The 22,849-nt window shown below is 48.0% G+C and overlaps 3 protein-coding genes across 5 annotated transcripts in view; all 3 read right to left on the reverse strand.

Annotated features, from left to right (window-relative positions):
- Positions 1-661: 661 nt before the first annotated feature.
- On the reverse strand, positions 662-7,240 carry APOF (apolipoprotein F). The gene is made up of 3 exons (XM_081898868.1): positions 7,166-7,240; positions 2,911-4,098; positions 662-2,052 (listed from the first exon to the last, which is right to left on the reverse strand). Exon 2 carries the CDS (start codon positions 4,088-4,090, stop codon positions 2,984-2,986), a length of 1,107 nt encoding a protein of 368 aa, XP_081754994.1. The 5' UTR covers positions 4,091-4,098; positions 7,166-7,240; the 3' UTR covers positions 662-2,052; positions 2,911-2,983.
- A 3,481-nt stretch (positions 7,241-10,721) lies between these two features.
- LOC309362878 (apolipoprotein F-like) lies at positions 10,722-12,272 on the reverse strand. Its single transcript, XM_081898869.1, has one exon. It carries the CDS (start codon positions 12,263-12,265, stop codon positions 11,159-11,161), a length of 1,107 nt encoding a protein of 368 aa, XP_081754995.1. The 5' UTR covers positions 12,266-12,272; the 3' UTR covers positions 10,722-11,158.
- A 5,488-nt stretch (positions 12,273-17,760) lies between these two features.
- TIMELESS (timeless circadian regulator) overlaps positions 17,761-22,849 on the reverse strand; it is a 62,328-nt gene continuing 57,239 nt past the window's right edge. For 2 of the 3 annotated variants that reach the window (XM_081898515.1, XM_081898516.1), the window contains exons 28-30: positions 22,324-22,402; positions 20,933-21,018; positions 17,761-18,793 (exon numbers count right to left, since the gene is read on the reverse strand). In XM_081898515.1, coding sequence (XP_081754641.1) covers positions 18,717-18,793; positions 20,933-21,018; positions 22,324-22,402 — 242 coding nt within the window. In that variant the 3' untranslated portion in view covers positions 17,761-18,716. The remainder of the gene's footprint in view (positions 18,794-20,932; positions 21,019-22,323; positions 22,403-22,849) is intronic. The other variant, XM_081898517.1, reaches the window with a different exon arrangement.

Here is a 22,849-nt window from a genome sequence, read left to right on the forward strand (position 1 = left end):
CCAGTGTAGCGCACGGAAATGCCGTTTATCTTCCCGCTGGAGTGGTACCTATTTATCTACTTGCACTTTGACGTGCTTTCGAACTGCTAGGTTGGCAGCAGCAGGGACCGAGCAACGGGAGCTCACCCCGTCGCAGGGATTTGAATCGCCGACCTTCTGATCAGCAAGTCCTAGGCTCTGTGGTTTAACCTACAGTGCCACCCGCATCCATAGACCATAGGATTCATTTATAGACCATAGGTTTATAGACCATAGGTTAATTTATAGACCATAGGGTTCATTTATAGCAGCCTTTCTCAGGTGGACTACAACTCCCATCATCCCTGGCCTCTGGTCCTCCTAGCTAGGCATGATGGGAGTTGTAGTCCAGCAACATCTAAGGCTGCTTTAAGGGAAACCCAAAAGCACCAACGCCTTTTTAAAAAAGAAGATAAATGTCAGTGGAACTTTCAACAAGAATCTTGCACCCTGGAGTGCACCTTGTTCAGGAATCCAGCCACCCTAGTCGGTTCCCGCATTTCATAGTATGCTGTGATCGCTGAGCATACAAGCTTTCAGATAACTCTATCTTACGTGTGGGTGGTGCCATTTCCACTCGTCACACGACGGCACTCATAGCCTGAACATCGGAAATCAGAGGGAACAATTCTGGCAAGAGTGGTTCATCTATAGGCGACCTTTGACCGTTTATTTCCAATTCTTATATATTTGCATAACTGCACACCCACCCACTGCATTTGCCGAGGGCGACATTTGACCAGAAATGGGAGCGATGACATTGGCCTTCTCCAAACCACAAGTAAAATTAGGGTGGTGGCGCATCATTCTGATGGCAATTCCCACACGCTTTGAGTGCAGGCAATGCTGGGCGGCTGGAGGGTGGAAGAAACATGTTGCAGGAAGCAAGCACCACATTTCCAGATTGCAAATGCTATCAAGCGCCTGTTCTAAATGGGTAGAATAAGCACAAAGATCTGCAATTATTTTTGCAGGGAACGAGGAAAAGGAAACAAGCAAATGCGGGAGGGAGGGAGAAAGCTTGCAAGAAGGGACTGCATTATGAGATGCAAGGCAGACAAGAAGAAATGAAGGAGGAAATCAATACGAAACAAATGTATCTGGTGCTCAAAAAATCTGCTTGGGCATAAATGCCAACCCCTCCATAAGACCCACTGCAAGATGCAAAACCTCTATGCCCAAATACTAGATACAGTGATACCTTGGTTCTCAAACATCTTGGTACTCAAACAACTTGGAACCCAAACACTGCAAAACCAGAAGTAAGGGTTCCGGTTTGCAAACTTTTTTCGGAAGCCGAACGTGCTCCGTTTTGAGTGCCACAGTTCTGTTTTGAGTGGTACGCTGAGGTCTGCCTGTTTTTGCTGTTTATTTTGCGTTTTTGTTTCTGCGGCTCTTTTTTGTTTTGTTTTTGTGACGTTGTGGCGCCCAGTTCAGCTACTGATTGATTGATTGATTGATTGATTGTGTGACTGCAGTACATTGATTATTGCTTTCATTTTATGGATCAGTGGTCTCGTCAGATAGTAAAATTCATGTTAAATTGCTGTTTTAGGGGTTGTGTTTAAAAGGATGAATCCATTACTTTCTATGGGAAAGCGCTCCTTGGTTTTGGAACGTTTTGGTTTTGGAACAGACTTATAGAATGGGTTAAGAATTCAAATTTCTGTTGTAGACCACCTTTTCTGTGATGTAGGTATGATGTTTGTGGGGCGTGGTCTTGGGTTACGCTCCTTCTGTGATGTATGTATGATGTATGGAGGGGTGGTATTGAGCTCCAGGGCAGGGAAGTCTATATAAGGCAGGCACACCTTGGTTCTGGGTCCTCCTCCTTTGCTGCGTGTGTGGGGAGCGCCCTGTTGCAACAGTTCAATAAAGATCAGGCTTACTAGCTCCTTTGCTTCTCAGTATTCTCTGTTATTTTCTCCTACCGATGGAGAACCTACAAAGGACTCTGTAAGGGCTCTTGTGTCCTCCATAAGGGAATAAGGGCAGATTTTGTTTATTACAATATCTAATATGCAAAAGCATGCTACAAATAACAGACTGATCTGCAGGGATTTACTGACCTTTGGGTCCTGAATCTGGGTCAGGAGGTGATTGGAGTTGTGGGGGCCTTTGGATCTGGAGGAGCCTTGAAACATGATTTGAGATATTGTATGGACCTTGGTTCTAGCTGTGGAGAGTTGGCTGGCCTGTCGAGAGGGAATGGGGGCATGGTTGGGTCGGGGCCCCCCCGAGACTTGCTCTTCAGCATCTTCAGCATCAAATAATATGGAGAAGTATTGCAGAAGGGACTTGGAAAAGATTTAAGAGCCTCGGACAGAAGATCTCCAGGTTGATGAACTATATGGAATGGACGGAAATGACTGGCAGAATCCGAGACCAGGGAGAAGAGATGGTGGTAGAAGATTGGGAAAGTTTAAAGTTTGTATATAGAAATATTGTAAAATTAATGAGTGTTTGAAAATTGTTGGAATGAAACTTTATGGCTTTAGCAGAAATGTTATAAGGAGTTAAGTATAAATAAGTACTTTAGTATTAATGGAAAATAAGGTTAAAACTATGTTAAGATATTCATAATGATAAAAATAGAGAAAGATGGAAAGGAATTGCTGAAACAAGTAACAGAAGTGGAATACAAAAAGGGAAGTGAGAGGAGGTCGATGAAATAAGGGAATGAAAGATAGAGTAATGAAATGGCATGCTATATGTTTTTTAAATGTTGTTGTTTTGTTTTGTTCAGTTTAGTGTTAAGGTTGTGTTTTGTATTGTTTATTGTATTTTTTTGTTCTTTTTTCTTGTTTGCTCTATTTTGTCTTTTTCTCCTGCCTTTTCTTTTTTCTTTTCTTGTAAGTTTGAAAAAGAATAAAGATTATTTAAAAAACAACAACAAATAACAGACTGATCATACAATTTTATAGCAAGAAACGCTTGATTGAGAAGAGAAGGCGCTTTGTTGCAACTAGATGACGATGACGGGGCCTGAGAGATTGGAGGGGACAGGATAAGACTCTTCCTTCTCTCGGAAGTAGCGTATCAAAGAATGCACACCGCTTCGGACCGCCGGCTTTAGAGCTGCAGAAATCCCCATCCCCCAAACGCTGCCTGCCCCGCCCGTCACTGCGAGCAGTGTATCCTGGCCGACATCTACAAGGGTATCTATACCACGTTCCTCTGCCAGCTCCTTGCAGTCCTTGGCCGCAAAGTAAATGGTGGTTCCAAGGTTGTAGGCGGTGCTGACTCCAGGAATCCAGTTCACGACTGCATGGACTTTTTGCTCCGTCTCACTAGTACAGTTGTCCGGGGTGGAACGTCGGCCTCTTGGAGGCCCGTGGCACTTACGGAGCCAGGTGTAGGCACCACGCTGGGGCAAGAGATAGCTACCCTCTCGTGCCACCACATGGAACCAACTGCTGCCGTTAGAGGACACTCCGGCACAAGAATCCCGTTGGCGATAACAGGCTCTGGAAGCCATCCCAAAGCCCCGGTAGACTCTGTATGCTTTGCCGTGCAGGAAGGCTCCGTTCACCGGCAACAGACCTCGGCAGTGATGGACTGGCGTTTGCGCAAGCTGGTCCAAGTTGAATTGCAAGGCGACGCTGCTCTTCCTCTGACCGGGGGAATGAGTGGTGTTCAGAGACCCGGCCATCGCAAACAGGAGGTCATCCGTATCTGTTTGTCCCAACTCCTTGTAGAGGCGCAGGATGAGGGTTTCCGCATGCCGACTACAGCCTGCCCTTTGCAGGGCCAGCACTAATGCAGCTCGGATGAGGGTCTGGGAGAGCTCAGGCACATCAGCAAAACCGTCCAGGGCTTCAGGCATCAAGTCCTCACAGGAAACCCCTTTTCGGGGCAACTGGGGGGATTGGGGGGAGATGGAGCTCAGGAAGATGCGGAGAGGAACAGAGGGGGAGTCAGAGGTCAGTGGGTGGTCTTCAGAGGCCTTCTCCCTGGGATTCGCCATGGACAGCAAGTGCACTTCCAATTCATGACATAGGAGCAGGAAGCCAAAGAAAGTCAAGGCGGCCTTGGGAGGTAGCAAGGGCCGATACATGTTGGACAGATTCATTGGAAGTCCTGTTGAAAGGAGGAAACTGAGAAACATCTGGCTCTCATATTTTATGAGATGGTCTAGGGGCCCTGAGCTCCAAAGCCCTTTGGATCAGGTTCCAGGGGCACAGGAATACCACACCTTTAATTAACATAGCTTTAAATCACATTAGCTGTGGCTTGTTAAGGCTGCTGGGAGCTGCAGGTCTGCGGCAGGTACACTACAGTACAGTGGTACCTTGGGTTACATACGCTTCAGGTTACAGACTCCGCTATCCCAGAAATATTACCTCGGGTTAAGAACTTTGCCTCAAGATGAGAACAGAAATCGGGCTCCGGCAGCGCAGCGGCAGCAGGAGGCCCTATTAGCTAAAGTGGTATTTCACGTTAAGAACAGTTTCAGACCTCCAGAACGAATTAAGTTCTTAACCCGAGGTACCACTGTACAGGGAGCCAGTGTGGTGTAGTGGTTAAGAGTGGTGGACTCGTAATCTGGTGAACCGGGTTCACTTCCCCTCTCCTCCACATGCAGCTGCTGGGTGACCTTGGGCCAGTCACACTTCTCTGAAGTCTCTCAGCCTCACTCACCTCACAGAGTGTTTGCTGTGGGGGAGGAAGGGAAAGGAGATTGTTAGCCGCTTTGAGACTCCTTAGGGTAGTGATAAAGCGGGATATCAAATCCAAACTACTCTACTCTACCACAGTTCCCAGGATTCTTTGGGAAAAGGCACACACTTTAAAAGTCTGATACGGATGGGATCAAGAGCTGCCCCTGGGCACCAGAAGTGCTTCCTGGATGTTGAGAATTCCATTCCCTTCATCAGGAGCACATTGCTTGGCTGAAAGAAGGCAGATTTAAGAACAGGGGGCTGGAACCCTTTCTCCCAGTGGCAGCTCACCCACCCACTTGCTTGTCGTTTTTCATTTCCTGCTCTTTCCAAGATTGAAAGCAGCAGAATGTTTTCAGAAGGGGAGGAGGCAGGGAAAAACAGCTTGCCTATCATCTGCCTCCTGGGAAAACAGAGCAGAGGAAAATCAGGGTAAGGGAGCTTGTGGCTGTCGGGATGTTGTTGAACTCCCAACTTCCATCAGCCCCAGCTGCCGTGGCCAGTGGAACTGTAGTCCACCAACAGTTGCTCCATCCTTGGTGCAAACCTTCAATACCCAGAACCAGAAACGGTGGGGGTGGGAGAGAATGAATAAAAGAGCATTTAGGGGGGAAATGCTTTTATGGGCTCATCCGTGTTTCATGCCTAGAAAGCACAGGTCCCAGCAGATTTCTCCTTGCGCTGCTCCTTTCCACAGGTAAAACTGCTCTTTACCTCTCAATCGGAGCAAACGTTGATCCAGAGAAAACCTGAAATGCCATTTGATCCAATTAAGGCAGGCATAGGCAAACTCGACCCTCCAGATGTTTTGGGACTACAACCCCCATCATCCCTGACCACTGGTCCTGTTAGCTAGGGATGATGGGAGTTGTAGTCCCAAAACATTGGGAGGTCCCAGGCCGCAGAGAGGTTAGGCTGGCCTCAACCAGAGCCAGGGCTTTTGGGGCTGTGGCTCCGATCTGGTGGAACGCTCTGTCACAGGAGACTAGGGCCCTGCAGGACTTGACATCTTTCCGCTGGGCCTGCAAGACAGAGCTGTTCCACCAGGCCTTTGGCCAAGGCACAGTCTGACCCCCTCCTTCTGTAATCCTCATGGAACTCTAGCCCAATGGTTGCCATTAATTTGATTTGAATTAATTTTATAATGAAATGATTTTAGAATGTTGTATTATTTTATTTTTGTTAGCCGCCCTGAGCCTGGCTTCGGCTGGGGAGGGTGGGATATAAATAAAAATTTACTATTATTATTATTTTTCCTGGGGCAAAGCAGCAGGTCAACAAGAGGAAGTGGACGAGCCCTAACATCTAAAGGGAACACGCTCCACAGGTCAGAGTCCCATATGGAGCTGTCTGAGCTGGCTTAAAACAAACAAATGTGAGACAGGGAGCTCCATCCCAAACAGAACGCTAAGCCGAAGGACAGAAGATACTTTCCACTGTGTGTGGTGTTTAAGAAGCAAATCAAGACACTTCAAGACCCCTGGAGGGCTCTCTTGCAAATGTCAGTTAAAACAGCTCAAGGCCTGACAGCATCATAATAAAATTGGATTCCAACTCAGGGTTGTTCCAGACCTTTCTCACTTCAGGTGGGGGGTTCTTCCACGTTTAGCTTTCCAAGGATGGGAAAACCTCACATTTAAAAGAGGGAAAGGTTCGGAAGAACACTGGGGCAAGGGGGCGGGATGTCATACGGACCTGCCCACATTAATGGAGAGGCAGGCTGGTTCAAATCCACATTTTGGACAGGCTCTCCATAAGCCACGACTCTCTGCTACACTGCCAAGTTCATTTGCACAAGGAACCCTCACAGGTCTGATCAATATGATGATGATGATGATTATTTATTTATACCCCGCCCATCTGGCTGGGTTTCCCCAGCCACTCTGGGCGGCTTTCAACAGAATATTAAAATACAATAGTCTATTAAACATTAAAAGCTTCCCTAAACAGGGCTGCCTTCAGATGTCTTCTAAAAGTCTGGTAGTTGTTTTTCTCTTTGACATCTGGTGGGAGGGCGTTCCACAGGGCAGGCGCCACTACCGAGAAGGCCCTCTGCCTGGTTCCCTGTAACTTGGCTTCTCGCAGTGAGGGAACCGCCAGAAGGCCCTCGGCACTGGACCTCAGTGTCTGGGTAGAACGATGGGGGTGGAGACACTCCTTCAGGAATACTGGACCGAGGCTGTTTAGAGCTTTCAAGGTCAGCACCAACACTTTGAATTGTGCTCAGAAACGTACAGGGAGCCAATGTAGGTCTTTCAAGACCATGTTTGATCTTGGGCTCCTTTGGGAGAAAGGGTGGAACAGAAATGAAATAAAGGAATGCAATGCAATGTCAGGTGCTGATCCTATCAGCCTAGCACTCTGTCCTGCTACCTTGCCTCCAGAATGAAACCCTGGTTTGCTCCTCTGCAAGTCCCTTAAAACCTTTCCCACCCACGCCAGCCTTTTCCCACCCACTCGCCTGCCACCAGGAAGGAGCAGCTTACCTTTTTTGCAGAGGAGGCTCAAGCGTATAGAGAATCTAGGTGGGAATCTGGAGCCTTTTGCCCCAGTGTTATAGATCTCTACCCTGGTTGGTCAGTCTTATCAGCAGACCTCATTGCAACACACGGCTTCACTATCAAGTTCTGGCATCTTTGTGAGGGTCACTGTCACCTTTTTTTTTTTTTTGGCAGCATTCCCTGCGTTGATTCATCAGCTTATTTTAGTACGGATACCCGAGAACAGAACACAGGGGAAGTCCTTTGCAACCAACACAATCTAAGAGCTGGAGCTATGTCCTTTTAAAGGTAAAGGTAAAGGGACCCCTGACCATTAGGTCCAGTCGTGGCCGACTGGGGTTGCGGTGCTCATCTCGCTTTATTGGCCGAGGGAGCCGGCATACAGCTTCCGGGTCATGTGGCCAGCAGGACTAAGCCACTTCTGGCAAACCAGAGCAGCGCACGGAAACGCCATTTACCTTCCCGCTGGAGTGGTACCTATTTATCTACTTGCACTTTGATGTGCTTCCGAACTGCTAGGTTGGCAGGAGCAGGGACCGAGCAACGGGAGCTCACCCCGTCGCGGGGATTCGAACCACCGACCTTCTGATCGGCAAGTCCTAGGCTCTGTGGTTTAACCCACAGCGCCACCCGCGTAAGCCACTCCTTGCCATCAAGGGCACTATGGATGACAGATAGATCCAGGAGTATCCTCAAGCTATGCACCTGTTTCTTCAGATGACGTTTATAAGTGGCCCACCTATAAATCACTTATAAACACCATCTCCAACTCCGCAAAAGATTCCATCAATGGTGTCTCCGAAATTTTTTACACATCATTTCAGACAGTCCAGTGTACTGGAAGAAGCAAAGATTCTTCAACATCAACTTCGTTGGTCCAGTCATGTTGTGTGGATGCCTGATTATCGTCTTCCAAAGCAACTACTCTGTTCCGAACTTAAAAATGGAAAGCGTAATGCTGGTGGTCAACAAAAGAGGTTTAAAGACAAGGCAAATCTTTAAAAATGTAGTATAAAGATTGACAACTGGGAAACACTGGCCTGTGAGTGCTCCAACTGGAGAACAGCCTTTTCCAAAGGTGTCATGGACTTTGAAGACGAACTTTGGACGTTGAAGCTCAAACTCAGGACGCAAGGGAGAAATGTGTGAAGAGGAAGGCATGCTTGGCAAACCCTCACTATGATCAACTCCTGCCTGGAAACCTATGTCACCACTGTGGAAGGACGTGTGGATTCAGAATTGGCCTCCACAGTCACTTATGGACTCACTTTTAAAACTGTGTTCATGGAAGACAATCTTACTCGGCTACGAGGGATTGCCAAAGAAGAAGAAGCACCTTCAGAGGAAGTGCAATCCCATCCAGAACAGGTAACTTGACTGTTTCCCAGACCACCCACCCAAATAGAATCTTGCCTTCCTAAAATTCAAGCACACAATTTATTAGCCTCAACCGGTAAAACCAATGCATTCAGACACTGATCCAGAGCATTCACAGTCAAGTATCACTCGATTCAGATGTTTTCGAGAATTATTATGTTTGTTAATACTACTATTGTTGTTATTATCATTTATTAAATCTGTATACTGCCCTTTAGGGACGCAGGTGGCGCTGTGGGTTAAACCACAGAGCCTAGGACTTGCCGATCAGAAGGTTGGAGGTTCAAATCCCTGCGACGGGGTGAGCTCCCGTTGCTCAGTCCCTGCTCCTGCCAGCCTAGCAGTACTAAGGTAAAGGTAAAGGTACCCCTGCCCGTACGGGCCAGTCTTGACAGACTCTGGGGTTGTGCGCCCATCTCACTCAAGAGGCCAGGGGCCAGCGCTGTCCGAAGACACTTCCGGGTCACGTGGCCAGCGTGACATCGCTGCTCTGGCGAGCCAGAGCCGCACACGGAAACGCCGTTTACCTTCCCACTAGAAAGCGGTCCCTATTTATCTACTTGCACCCGAGGGTGCTTTCGAACTGCTAGGTTGGCAGGCGCTGGGACCGAAAGACGGGAGCGCACCCCGCCGCGGGGATTCGAACCGCCGACCTTTCGATCGGCAAGCCCTAGGCGCTGAGGCTTTTACCCACAGCGCCACCCGCGCCACCCGCGTCCCCTAGCAGTACTAAAGCACGTCAAAGTGCAAGTAGATAAAAAGGTACCGCTGCAGCGGGAAGGTAAACGGCGTTTCCGTGCGCTGCTCTGGTTCGCCAGAAGCGGCTTAGTCATGCTGGCCACATGATCTGGAAGCTGTACGCCGGCTCCCTTGGCCAATAAAGCAAGATGAGCACCGCAACCCCAGAGTCAGCCACGACTGGACCTAATGAATCATGGAATCATAGAGTTGGAAGAGACCACAAGGGCCATCGAGTCCAACCCCCTGCCAAGCAGGAAAATGGTCAGGGGTCCCTTTACCTTTATACTGCCCTTTATCCATAAATCTCAGGGCGGTTCACAACGTACGATTACAAATAGAAAAAAAGCCAAATACGTAATGAAAATAAGAACGATAGCAAAGCACTAACCCCACCCCCAACACATTTAAAAGGGCATCGGATGTCAATCAGCCCAAAGCCTGGTTGAAGAGGAACATTTTAGCCTGGTACCTAGAAGTGTATAGTGAAGGAGCCAGCCAAACCTCTTTGGGGAAAGCTTTCCACAAATGGGGAGCCACTGCAGAAAAGCCCGTTCTTATATTACCAGCCTTTGGATCTCTCATGTTTAAAAACACACTGACATTCTCCTGGAGGGGCCCCAGAGCCATAGTCCTTTTGAAACACAGGTTTTTAGAAAAGTGTTGTCTATTATTCTTTATTAAATTCATATATTGCCCTATACCCACAGGCCTCAGGGTGCTTCACAGGGTAAAAGCAGAAAATAAAACCACAAAATACATAAAATAAAAATGAAAAAACCCAATAATGCCCCCCACATTTTAAAAGGGCATAGGATGTCAATCAACCAAAGGCCTGGTTAAAAGAACATTTTTGCCTGGCGCCTAAAGTTATATAAGGGGGGCTCCAGGGGAACTTCCCTGGGGAGAGCATTCCACAGATGGGGAGCCATTGCAGAGAAGGCCCCGTTCTCTTGTTCTCATCCTCCAGACCTCTCAAGGAGGAGGCACAAGAGGGTCTCAGAAGATGATCTCAGGGTCCAGGTGGGCAGCTTTTGAGGTATTGTAGTAGTCCTGAGCCATCTAAGGCTTTGTAGGTCAAAACCAGCATTCATGTTTTTTTTTAATTAACAATTTATTGATTTTCCAAAAAGATAACATCAAAAAGTAAACATAATAACAACAGTATATAAAGGGGTGGGGGGCAGAAAAAACCAGCATAATGAAAAAACACTGTATTTTTGCTTGTCTTCCCTCCCCTCCTCCTCTTGGTTTCATTGTTTAATACTTGTTTGTGCCCGTCCTTAAAACCTTTTAATCTTAATAGTCCAATTTTTAAACCTTGTTCATCTTAATACAAGTGAGTTTCAAAAGTTATACTAACTTAAAAGGATATACACAAAGCTTAAAAGACGAGCATCAAATCTTTTTTTTTTTAATAATCAAAGTCCTCTTTCTGTCTTGGATTCTACATTGACTAAATTAACCTAAATAGTTCAATAGCTTAGTTTGCCGGTCTTCTTCATCTTCTTTGCCGGAGGCTTCTTCCTTCTCTAGGGGTAGGCTGGTCTTGGCCTGGGGATCCACTCTCACGTACAGGAGCAAAGTCTTTTATTCAATAAGTCCAACAATTCCTGTACAACTCAATATCATAACTTCAGGTTTTTTTAACAACAATCATTTTCCACATTGCTTTCAGATATGTCTTATCCCAGGCCTTTCTAATAATTTCAAAACCAGCACTTTGAACTAGCACTTCTAGCAGACAAAAACAAGCAAATAAGGGTCCTCTGTTTTCGCCACCCCAAAAAACATCTGTGTTCTCTCGGCGATGGAGAGTTCACGAGAGTCGCTTCATCTGGGCTAGGAACAGTTATGGAGCAGCTAGAAGGTGGTGACTGGACCGGAGTAGTTGGAAGGGACAGGAAAAGGGTGCCTCTCCTCTCTCAAATACCTCAGCATGGAACGCACTGCCGTCTTCAAGCCTGGCTTTAGCCCCGCATAAATCCCCATGCCAAGAACGCCACTGGCCCCGCCAGTCGCAAATAACAGCAAATCATGGCCTATGTCTATGGCGCAGCTCATAGCACGCTGATGCGCCAGTTCCATGCAGTTCAGCTTTGCAAAGTACACACTGGTGGCAAGGCTGTAGAAGGCGCCGACCCAAGGAATCCAGTCCAGGATAAGGTAGATTTTCTCCTCGGTCTCATTGTCGCAGTCCTCCGCGGTGGAACGGCGGCCTCTTCCAAGCCTGCGGCACTGGTGGAGCCAGGAGGTGGCGCCATGGCGGGGCAGGAAGTAGCTGCCCTTTCTTTCCACCACGTAGAAGCTGCTGCTGTCATTGGAGGCCACTCCGGCACAGGAATCCCCTAGACGGTGGCAGGCTTTGGAAGCCGCCGGAAAACCCCGGTAGACTTTGTGTGCCTTGCCGTACAGGAGGGATCCGTTCACCGGCAACAGACCTCGGCAGTGATGGACTGGCGTTTGCGCAAGCTGGTCCAAGTTGAATTGCAAGGCGACGCTGCTCTTCCTCTGACCGAGGGAATGAGTGGTGTTCAGAGACCCAGCCATCACAAACAGGAGGTCGTCCGAATCTACCTGTCCTAGCTCCTCATAGAGGTGCAAGACGAGGGTTTCCGCATGCCGGCTACAGCCTGCCCTTTGCAGGGCCAGCACTAATGCAGCTCGGATGAGGGTCTGGGAGAGCTCAGGCACATCAGCAAAACCGTCCAGGGCTTCAGGCATCAAGTCCTCGCAGGAAACCCCTTTTTGGGGCAACTGGGGGGATTGGGGGGAGATGGAGCTCAGGAAGATGCGGAGAGGAACAGAGGGGGAGTCAGAGGTCAGTGGGTGGTCTTCAGAGGCCTTCTCCCTGGGATTCGCCATGGACAGCAAGTGCACTTCCGATTCATGGCATAGGAGCAGGAAGCCAAAGAAAGTCAAGAAGGCCTTGGGAGGCAGCGAGGGCAGGTACATGTTGGATAGATTCATTGGAAGTCCTGTTGAAAGGAGACAGAAGAATATATACCTTATTTTTTGCTCCATAAGACTCACTTTTTCCCTCCTAAAAAGTAAGGGGAAATGTGTGTGCGTCTTATGGAGCGAATGCAGGCTGCGCAGCTATCCCAGAAGCCAGAACAGCAAGAGGGATTTGCTGCTTTCACTGTGCAGCGATCCCTCTTGCTGTTCTGGCTTCTGAGATTCAGAATATCTTTTTTCTTGTTTTCCTCCTCCAAAAACTAGGTGCGTCTTGTGGTCTGGTGCGTCTTATAGAACGAAAAATACGGGTAGCTCTTACTTGAGAATCTGTATGGAGGAGTGTGGCACTGGGATAGGTAAAAAGGTAAATGACCCCTAGATGGGGTCATCTCACTTTCAAGCTGAGGGAGCTGACGTTCGTCCACAGAAAGTTTTCCGTGTCATGTGGCCAGCAGGACTAAACGGCTTCTGGTGCAATGGAACACCGTGATAAAAACCAGAGCACACACCTTCCCACCACAGTGATACCTATTTATCTACTTGCACTGGCATGCTTTCAAACTGCTAGGTTGGCAGGAGGTGGGACAGAGCAACAAGAGTTCACTCCGTTACGGGGATTCGAACCGCCAACCTTCTGATTGGCAAGCCCAAGAGGCTCAGAGGTTTAGACTGACTGGGGACTGCAGACTTTTAAGTACATGGACTAGGGTTGTTAGGAGACCCTTATTCTCCTCAGAGTTACCGGAGTAACTCTGGGAAGAGGAACGGACTCTTAAACCACTCTGTATACAGTGGTACCTCTGGTTACGTACTTAATTCATTCCAGAGGTCTGTTCTTAACCTGAAACTGTTCTTAACCTGAAGCACCACTTTAGCTAATGGGGCCTCCCGCTGCCGCCGGAGCACAATTTCTGTTCTCATCCTGAAGCAAAGTTCTTAACCTGAGGTAATATTTCTGGGTTAGCGGAGTCTGTAACCTGAAGCGTATGTAACCTGAAGCATATGTAACCTGAGGTACCACTGTATAGCTCTAGAAGGGGAATAGGGGTCTCCCAGCAACTATCAGCACCCTCAACAAACTACATCTCCCAGGATTCTTCAGCCATCACTGTTTAAAGCAGTTACCATCACGCTGAGACTATGCCCTCGCAGCAGTGGCAGCAGCCAGAGTTAAGTCTACATGCGAGGGCGTTAGGAGTTTGTGTTTGCTCAAATGAGAGTGGCTTCCTAAAAAAACCTTTGCTTGCAGCTGCTTTCTGTGAAGAATGTGCCCTAGGAAAAGCTGCTTTAGTTTGGACTCCGTGCCCCAAAAATGCTTCACTTTTTTTTGGATGATTGAAGTGAAAGTCAGCCTTCCCCTTAAGAGGGAATTAATCTCACCCCGAATTCTTTTTCAGGTCTAGACAGAGATCTTGAAGGAACACCTACTCTGCTGATGAGTAATCCCACACAGGGCCTTTCTATCAGCCAATAGAAAGCCTTTAGTCTCCTGCTTGAAACCAGGGTCACACGCACTCCATATGTTGAAAGCACATGGCTTCTGCCAAAGAATTCTGGGAGCTGTAGTTTATTAAAGGTGCTAGAGCCACAACTGAGTAACTAGGTCCCAGGATTCCATGGGGGATGTCATGTGCTTTAAATGTATCATTCAGCCCTTCATCAGAAGCATGTTTTCACTGGAAGGCGGCAGCTTTAAGAACCATTTCTCCTAGCCCATACCCTCCCAACATTTCTCTGATGAAAATAGGGATGTCCTATGTAGGAAGTTTTGCAGGACGCGGGTGGCGCTGTGGGTTAAACCACAGAGCCTGGGACTTGCCGATCAGAAGGTCGGCGGTTTGAATCCCCACGACAGGGTGAGCTCCCATTGCTCAGTCCCTGCTCCTGCCAACCTAGCAGTTCGAAAGCACGTCAAAGTGCAAGTAGATAAATAGGTACCGCTCTGGTGGGAAGGTAAACGGCGTTTCCGTGCGCTGCTCTGGTTCGCCAGAAGCGGCTTAGTCATGCTGGATACATGACCCGGAAGCTGTACGCCGGCTCCCTTGGCCAGTAAGGCGAGATGAGCGCCACAACCCCAGAGTCTGCCACGACTGGACCTAATTGTCAGGGGTCCCTTTACCTTTATCTATGTACAGTGGTACCTCAGGTTACAGACTCCGCTAACCCAAAAATAGTACCTCGGGTTAAGAACTTGGCTTCAGGATGAGAACAGAAATCGTGCTCAGGTGGCACAGCAACAGCAGGAGGCCCCATTAGCTAAAGTGGTGCTTCAGGTTAAGAACAGTTTCAGATTAAGAACAGACTTCCAGAACCAATTAAGTACTTAACCTGAGGTAACACTGTAGTAAGTTTACTATTTATACCCCTCTCATCTGACTGGGTTGCCCCAAACACTCTGGGCCGCTTCCAACACATATAAAAACATAGTAAAACATTGAAAAAAAATCTTCCCTATACAGTGCTGCCTCCAGATGTTTTCTAAAGGTTATATAGTTATCTCCTTGGCTCGGGGGTTGCATAACTCTATACCCTCCAAAATTTCTCCCATGAAAACAGGGAGGTTCTAAGGAATAGCAGCACATTCCGAGATCAAATCAGAAACCGGGATGGCTTCTGTAAATCTGAGACTGTCCCTGGAGAATAGGGACACTTGGAGGGTCTGCCAGTGGCATTGCACCCACTTACCTACTTTTCTACAGTAGCTGCTATTTCCAAGTGTGAAAGCAGCAGAATGTTTTCAGAAGGGGAGGAGGCAGAAAAAACAGCTTGCCTGTCAAGTGCCTCCGGAAAAAAGAGCAGAGGAAAATCATGGCAAGGGAATTTGTGGCTGTCTAGTTGTTGTTTAGGGACGCGGGTGGCGCTGTGGGTTAAACCACAGAGCCTAGGGCTTGCCAATCAGGTCGGCGGTTTGAATCCCCGCGACGGGGTGAGCTCCCCTTGCTCAGTCCCTGCTCCTGCCAACCTAGCAGTTCGAAAGCACGTCAAAGTGCAAGTAGATAAATAGGTACCACTCTGATGGGAAGGTAAACGGCGTTTCCGTCCGCTGCTCTGGTTTGCCAGAAGCAGCTTAGTCATGCTGGCTACACGACCCGGAAGCTGTCTGCGGACAAACGCCGGCTCCCTCGGCCTATAGAGTGAGATGAGCGCGCAACCCCAGAGTCGGTCACGACTGGACCTAATGGTCAAGGGTCCCTTTCCCTTTCCCTTAGTTGTTGTTTAACTCTCAAGATTCCCCATTCCTTGTTCAAACCCTCAAGATCTAGGTCAAGATATGGTGGGAGACGAAAAATGAACAACCGAGTGTTCAAAAAAAACCCCATTATGTTCTGAAGGTTACACCCTGTACAGGTCAGAGTTCCATATGGCGCTGTCAAAGCTGCTTGAAACAATAGCAATCAGGGTTCTTCACTGGGGGAAAAGGTTATGACAAAGCAGTGTCTTTTCCCTTTGGTGCCGGCACTTAGGAAACACAATCTCATAAAGCAGCCGAGTCAGCCATGAATTGCAAGCAGCCAAGTTTGCTTGCACAAGGAACTCCTAGAGATCTGGTCAATGTCACAGCATCCGAGCTGCTTCTAGTGAACAGCCACATTATACATGCCAAGATTATTATTTTCTCCAGATGCTGATCCTCATTCTAGAAACATAAGGGGCCTCCCTGCTAGCCTAACACACTATCCTGGTCCTCATCTTCAAACTGAAACCCTTAAGTTTGCTCCTCTACAAGTCTCCTAAAATCTATTTCCCCCATAGCATGCTGGACCCTGCCAATCCACCAGAATGGAGCAGCTTACCTGTTTGGAGAAGAGGCACAAACGTAGAATTACCAAGGTGGGAATGCAGAGCCGTTTCCCCAGTGCTTATATATCTATATTCTGGGGTCTTATCAGGAGACCCCATTGCAACACTCTGCTTCATTATCAAGTTAATTCATTATCATCAGCTTCCCCTCTCCCTTTGCAAGGGGCACAGATGTATTCATCCTCAACTCATTTCGGTTTCTGCTGCAGGTCTCTGGCTTTGATTCAGCAGCTACTTTTGAGCCGGAATTCCTGCAGAAGTCCTTTGCAGCCAAAATGATCAAGGGGCTGGAGCTATTCACTTAACGAGCAACGGTTACATCTGGGGGTTTCGAGTGTGGAAAGGAGAAGGGCAGACATGACAAGGGCTCTATAAAGTTGCGCATGGTGTGAAGCTGAATGCTGATTCAGGGCACAGAGCAGAAAGCAACTCTTTACGTTGCACATAGTTAAATCAATGGAACTGCCTCCCAGAAGACTGGTTCCAACAGAGGATTAGGGTAAATTTATGGAGAGTACGGCTATTGCTGGCTGCTGGCCGTGTTTCCCGGTGTGAGAAGCAGATCGTCCCTGAATACCAGTTTCTGGGAATACCTGTTGAACTTATGTCCTGGATCAGACCCAAGACCCATCTGGTCCAGCACCTTGTTCTCAGGAGTGGCCAACCAGAAAACCCCAGGCAGCTCACAAAACAGCTCATGAGTGCCAACAACAGTCTCCCCACTTGCAATTCCCAGCAATTGCTCTCTAAAGTTTAGGCTGGGGACCCTGTGTTTCTCCAGATATTGGACTACAATGTCACAGGGCCTGTCCACACTAGTTCCATGCCTAGAAAGCACAGGGTCAAACGGTTTTCCACTTGCCCCGTGTTTTCCCCTCGGAAAACCCAGGCTGAATCGGAGTGAACCTCAATTTGCAGAAAAACCGGCTGACATTTTGCTCTGATTCAGCAAGATTTCTTGGGGGACAGCAGTGGGGCGAGCAGAATTGTGGATGAGTCCATTCTTGTGTAGGGACGCGGGTGGCGCTGTGGGTTGAACCACAGAGCCTAGGGCTTGCCGATCAGAAGGTCGGCGGTTCAAATCCCCGTGACGGGGTGAGCTCCCGTTGCTTGGTCCCTGCTTCTGCCAACCTAGCAGTTCGAAAGCATGTCAAAGTGCAAGTAGATAAATAGGTACCGCTCCGGCGGGAAGGTAAACGGCGTTTCCGTGCACTGCTCTGGTTCACCAGAAGCAGCTTAGTCATGCTGGCCACATGACCTGGAAGCTGTACACCGGCACCCTTGGCCAATAAAGTGAGATGAGCGCTGCAACCCCAGAGTCATCTGCGACTGGACCTAATGGTCAGGGGTCCCTTTACTTTTACCATTATTGTGTGGGGTTGATGGCAGCTGGAGACGAACCACATCTGGAGTGCACCAGGTCCCCCATCCCAGGGCCTGAGTTACAAATCAGGCTTGATACAAACATATAGAGCTAGAGCCCATGTGCAAATGTGGGAATACTCAAATTACAGAAAAACCTGAAATTGCTAAAAGCAGGATTACTATTGCTTTCCTCCTCCTTTTTAAGGAAAGTCAACGCACTGAAACCATTGCAAAGCCCTCATCCCCTTCCTTCCAAGAAGCTCTTGCATTTTTCAGCAGCTTTATAAAACAAAGCACAACCTTTAAAACGTTGGATTTCTTTAGAACTAGTCAGCCAAGGGTTGTTTGGGGGATTTTTATTATGAAAACACAACACAAGCACACAAGTAACGTGCTAACATTCCTGCCCTTCTACCGTGAATGAGAGGCAACCCTTATACATCTCTGACGTTGCCTCTGCCTGGAACAGCCCAAGCAACAAAGTCGATAGTTGTCGGTAAGGAAAACTGAAGCAGATAGTGATGAGAACAATAATCTGGGAGCAAAATTCAGCACAGGAGCACACATCTTTGCTTTTGAACCCCACCCTCCCCAAACAATTCAACTCTTGACACCCAACGTCAAACGAGCCTTGTGTGATTCCAGTACAAGCACACATTTTTGAAGAATATCGGTGCCAAGGCGCAATGGAGACAGAAGACCGTGCGCATGTATTATAAGGCAATGTGAGGCTTGAGCACAGGGATGAGGTCGTGTTTTGGCCAGGCACGGAAAGGGAGCGGTGGCGAATCCAAAAGCCAAGTAGCCTTAAGATTCAAAGAGCCAACATGCCTCGTTTCTGCCTGGCAGGTCAGTCTTGTCAGGGTGGCTCTTGCTGGCTCTCAGCAGACACCATTCAGAACAAACGCCCCGTGTCACAGGTGTCGTAAGCTACAAACAGTTACAGAACAGTTTAAAGTGAAGCTTCTTCCTGTACCAGTTTCAACGTCTGTTGTATCCTGTAACAGAGCAGGGCAGAAAGCCCATTCTCCTCTTCCCTCCTCAGGCAGGTCTCCCATTTCTTTCCCCTGCTTTCGTTCTCTAGCAGGCCTCATTCATATGTTCAGTCTGCCTGCATCCCATTCCCAAAAACTATGAAGTGTTGTGCACCAAGACTGGGAGACCGGGGCCGGGGAAGAGAAAGAGATTATTTCCAGGCTGCTTCATCAAGGACCCCTCTGCCCGAGGTGGTTCTTGCAGCTCCAGAGCTGACAGTGGGTGTAACTTGTCTGAACTGGGCCAGGGAGGGCCAACTCCTTCAATCTTCTTCCTCCTCTTCAATTCGCCGGCACTTCCTTTTGCCAGCAGGCTGAGGCTCGTCCTCATCACTGGACCCTGCCGTGCCAAAGATAAAATACAGCGTGATCTTAAGATAGCAAGGGATAAAGTGGCGATGGAAAAAGCCGTGCTGTGACTTAATCGGGTTTTTGCAGAAAGTTGCTTCAGAAGCAAAGTGGGAATTATTCAGCATTCTGGGAAAGAAGCTGAAGGATAAACACAGAGAGAGAGCATTAGAAGCTGCTCTCACTGCTATCCATTACCGAATAATGAACATCTTTCTGCCGCCCTGCCCCCCAATCGAACCTCAGTAATGTATTCTTGGCAGGGTTTCTGAAGTTCTGATAAGCTGAGGATTCTAGACATGCCTCGTGATTAGGAGGAGACTCAAAGCAGTGACTCATGCATAAAGGCAGCGGGCAGCCTCTTTGGGCAGGGGTGGCAGGTAATTTCTGCTGCCCTCTCTGTACTGCGAAGGAAGGGTGGAATGATCTAATCACAGCACTGTCTTTCTTCTGTAGACCATTGCCCCAAATTCTATCAAGAGCCCTTTGTCTCTCTTATCTCTCAGCGTATCTTGCTGGTTGTTCTAGTAGCCTACTGACGCCTCTGCCCCCCCCCACTCCCCTATTTCTCTCAATTGGGCGAAGGGGGGGTTGCTACTCTATTGTTGTTCAATTGATTTTAATTCGTGAAAACATAAAACAATGACAGCCTTACTAAGGGGGGAGGAAATACAGTCAACATCTGCAGCAGAAATAGGGCAGAATGGCCTGCTATTCCCTTGCACCTCGATGCTGACCAGGTGAATGCAGACAAGGTAGGCAGCTTCCTTCATGGGCAGGTACTTTGAGCTCACAGAAGCCTTTGCATGAGGGATGGGGATCCCACGGATATTGTTCGTTTTATTTATTAAAATATTTGTATACTGCAATTTCATTAAAAACACAACAGCAGCAAAGCAGGTTACAGTTTAAATAGAAACACCACAAAAATTAACACAGACCACCAGTTTGACTATTACAGATGTCCCTCCTCCTTAATTGTCTGCATAAGACCGGAAGCAAAGAGAAGCCTTCAGTAAATGTTTGGAAGTCAATATAGAAGGTGTCAGCTGAGGTCGTATCCACATTGCTTTTCCTCCACGCTCTTAAAAGCACAGGTCATGGTGCCTGGAAAGTTCCGCATCTGAGCACTTTTTGGTGTGTGTTTTTTTGGCCCGGGAGTTTCCCCTGAAAAACCCGCCCTTTAAAGCTCGATCGGTGCAAATGGCACTCTGCAGAAAACACGAATTGACATCTGCTGCAACTGAGCGCTAAAGAGTGGGTTTTGCGGGGAGAAAAACCGCTCAGACACAAAGCTTTTAAGCATGGACCTGTTCCTGGAAAAAGCGGGTGGAGGCGGAGGCGAGTACCGTATTTTTTGCTCTATAAGACTCACTTTTTCCCTCCTAAAAAGTAAAGGGAAATGTGTGTGCGTCTTATGGAGTGAATGCAGGCTGCACAGCTATCCCAGAAGCCAGAACAGCGAGAGGGATCGCTGCTTTCGCTGCGCAGCAATCCGTCTTGTTGTTCTGGCTTCTGAGATTCAGAATATTTTTTCCCCTGTTTTCCACCTCCAAAAACTAGGTGCGTCTTGTGGTCTGGTGCGAAAAATTATAGAGCGAAAAATACAGTAAGTGTGGATGAGCCCTATTGGCAGAACATTCCGCAGAAGTGAGTCATTAACTCTGAAGGCTCAAGTTTTCATATGGATGCCAAATGAGTCTCCACAACTTGGGGACAACCAGCAACACTCCTAACAGATGATCTGTGATCAAGTTGCACCCAGGAGAAGCATTAAAGGGATTACCGTATTTTTTGCTTTATAAGACGCACCAGATCACAAGACGCACCTAGTTTTTGGAGGAGGAAAACAAGAAAAAAAATATTCTGAATCTCAGAAGCCAGAACAGCAAGAGGTATCACTACGCAGTGAAAGCAGCAATCCCTCTTGCTGTTCTGGCTTCTGGGATAGCTGCGCAGCCTGCATTCGCTCCATAAGACGCACACACATTTCCCCTTACTTTTTAGGAGGGAAAAAGTGAGTCTTATAGAGCAAAAAATACGGTATTTGTAGGGACTGGGAAAGAGATGATATGGCGGTTGGGGAAAGGCGTTTGATGGAAGTTAACTACACTGCTGCCACGAGACATACCTCGGCTGTTGCCTTCTTCCTGCTCCTCACCGTCAATGACCAAGCGCCTTCGCTTGGGTCCCAGAGGGGGCTGGATGGGCTCCTCCCTGGAAATAAGGGCAAGAAAGAGGGGTGTTGGTGTGTGCCTGCCACATACAAATGCCAGACAAAGGGAGAGAAGAATGCAGAATCAGCAGCTACAGCTCCCACCCCCAATGCTCTAGGCAGGTTTCCACCAACAAAACCTGTAGCTCAGGTGGCACAAACCTATACAGTGGTACCTCGGGTTACAGACGCTTCAGGTTACATACGTTTCAGGTTAAACTCCGCTTACCCAGAAATAGTGCTTCAAGTTAAGAACTTTGCTTCAGGATGAGAACAGAAATCGTGTTCTGGCGGCGCAGCGGCAGCAGGAGGCCCCATTAGCTAAAGTGGTGCTTCAGGTTAAGAACAGTTTTAGGTTAAGTACAGACCTCCGTAATGAATTAAGTACTTAACCCGAGGTAGCACTGTACAGTCATACCTCAGGATAAATACGTTTCAGGTTGAGTGCTTTTGGGTTGCGCTCTGCGGCGACCTGGAAGTAACGGAGCGCGTTACTTCTGGGTTTCATGGCTCACGCATGCGCAGACGGCCAAAATGATGTCATGCGCATGCGCAGTTGCATCTTATGTTTTGTTCAGAGCTCCGGAACGGATCCCATTCGCATCCCGAGGTACCATTGTATAATGGTGTGCCAGGTTTTTGCTTTTGTATCAAATTATAAGCTTCTGAAAAGAACAGGGAGATGTGGACTGAACGGGGGACGGGGAAGAAAACCAATTAAGAAAAATCAGAGTAGCAGGATTCCAGTTGCTGATGGCTGGTCATCGATTGAATTCAGAAAATATCAAACAAAAAGAGGCAGCAAATGGGAGCGGGCAGGAAGCAACCGACTTCTCTCCTTGTTGTGCTCCTGCTCAGAACATGACAGCTTTCACTCTGACAGCTGGAAGTGCAAGGCTGCAATGTGACTCATTGTTTTCTGCCTCTATGAATCAGATATGCAAAAAAAAATTCCTGGGCTTGAAGCACAGAGCTGCTCAATTCCATTATAAATGAACCCCGCCCAAGAACTAGAATGATTATAGAAGGGGGAAGGGTCGTAGCAGTTTTGCAACCACTGGCATAGGGCTAGGAAACAACTCCTGCCTGAATCCCCACTGCTGCCAGTCCGTGTAGACAACAGTGAGCTAGACGCATCAATGGTCTTGACTCTGAATAAAGACAACTTCCTGTATTCTGCACGCTACACCTGAGTTTGTTCCTGGCTATTGGTCTCCTCCATGCTTTTAAGCTATTACAATTCACCTTGCCCACTTTGTATGAGGTGCTGTCATCTTCCCACACCCCGGCGCCCCCACAGTCCTTACTTTTCCGCAGTCAGGCATCTTGGCTCCTCTGTCTCGAGATGCTCCTCCGCTGAAACCGACAAGAAAGAAAGTGTGAGAGCTCTGTAAAGGGAGGTGGTAGTCTGGTGGCGAGGCAAACTAGTTACTGAATTGCACTTAATTCAGGTGAAGGTTCCTGACAAACTTAATTCGAGTAATAGATCTCTAAGGAAGGTGCTAGAACTTTCCAGAACAGCTGGTCTCCCAAACACCCAACTGCAGCACAGGCTATTGTTAACTATAATTATAATGAATTACTGAACATCTCAGGCATAGCAACGTCTATAGAATTTTGTTCCCGTGGCTGTATTCACCTAATACAGCTCAGGGACAGGTTATTGGAGATGTCCCTTTTGTAACCCCTGTAGGTCACTGCCTCCTGAAGGAAGAATTTCTTCTGCAAGTTCCAAGGATTTCAGAAGCCCTCTCTGCAGTAACTCACAGTGGGGCTTTCAGTGCAACCAGCATTCCTGTGGAGATGCAACAGGATTTTCCAGAAGCAGTTGAA

This window comes from Podarcis melisellensis (assembly GCF_964234715.1).
Source record: "Podarcis melisellensis genome assembly, chromosome: 2".
Taxonomy (NCBI): domain Eukaryota; kingdom Metazoa; phylum Chordata; class Lepidosauria; order Squamata; family Lacertidae; genus Podarcis; species Podarcis melisellensis.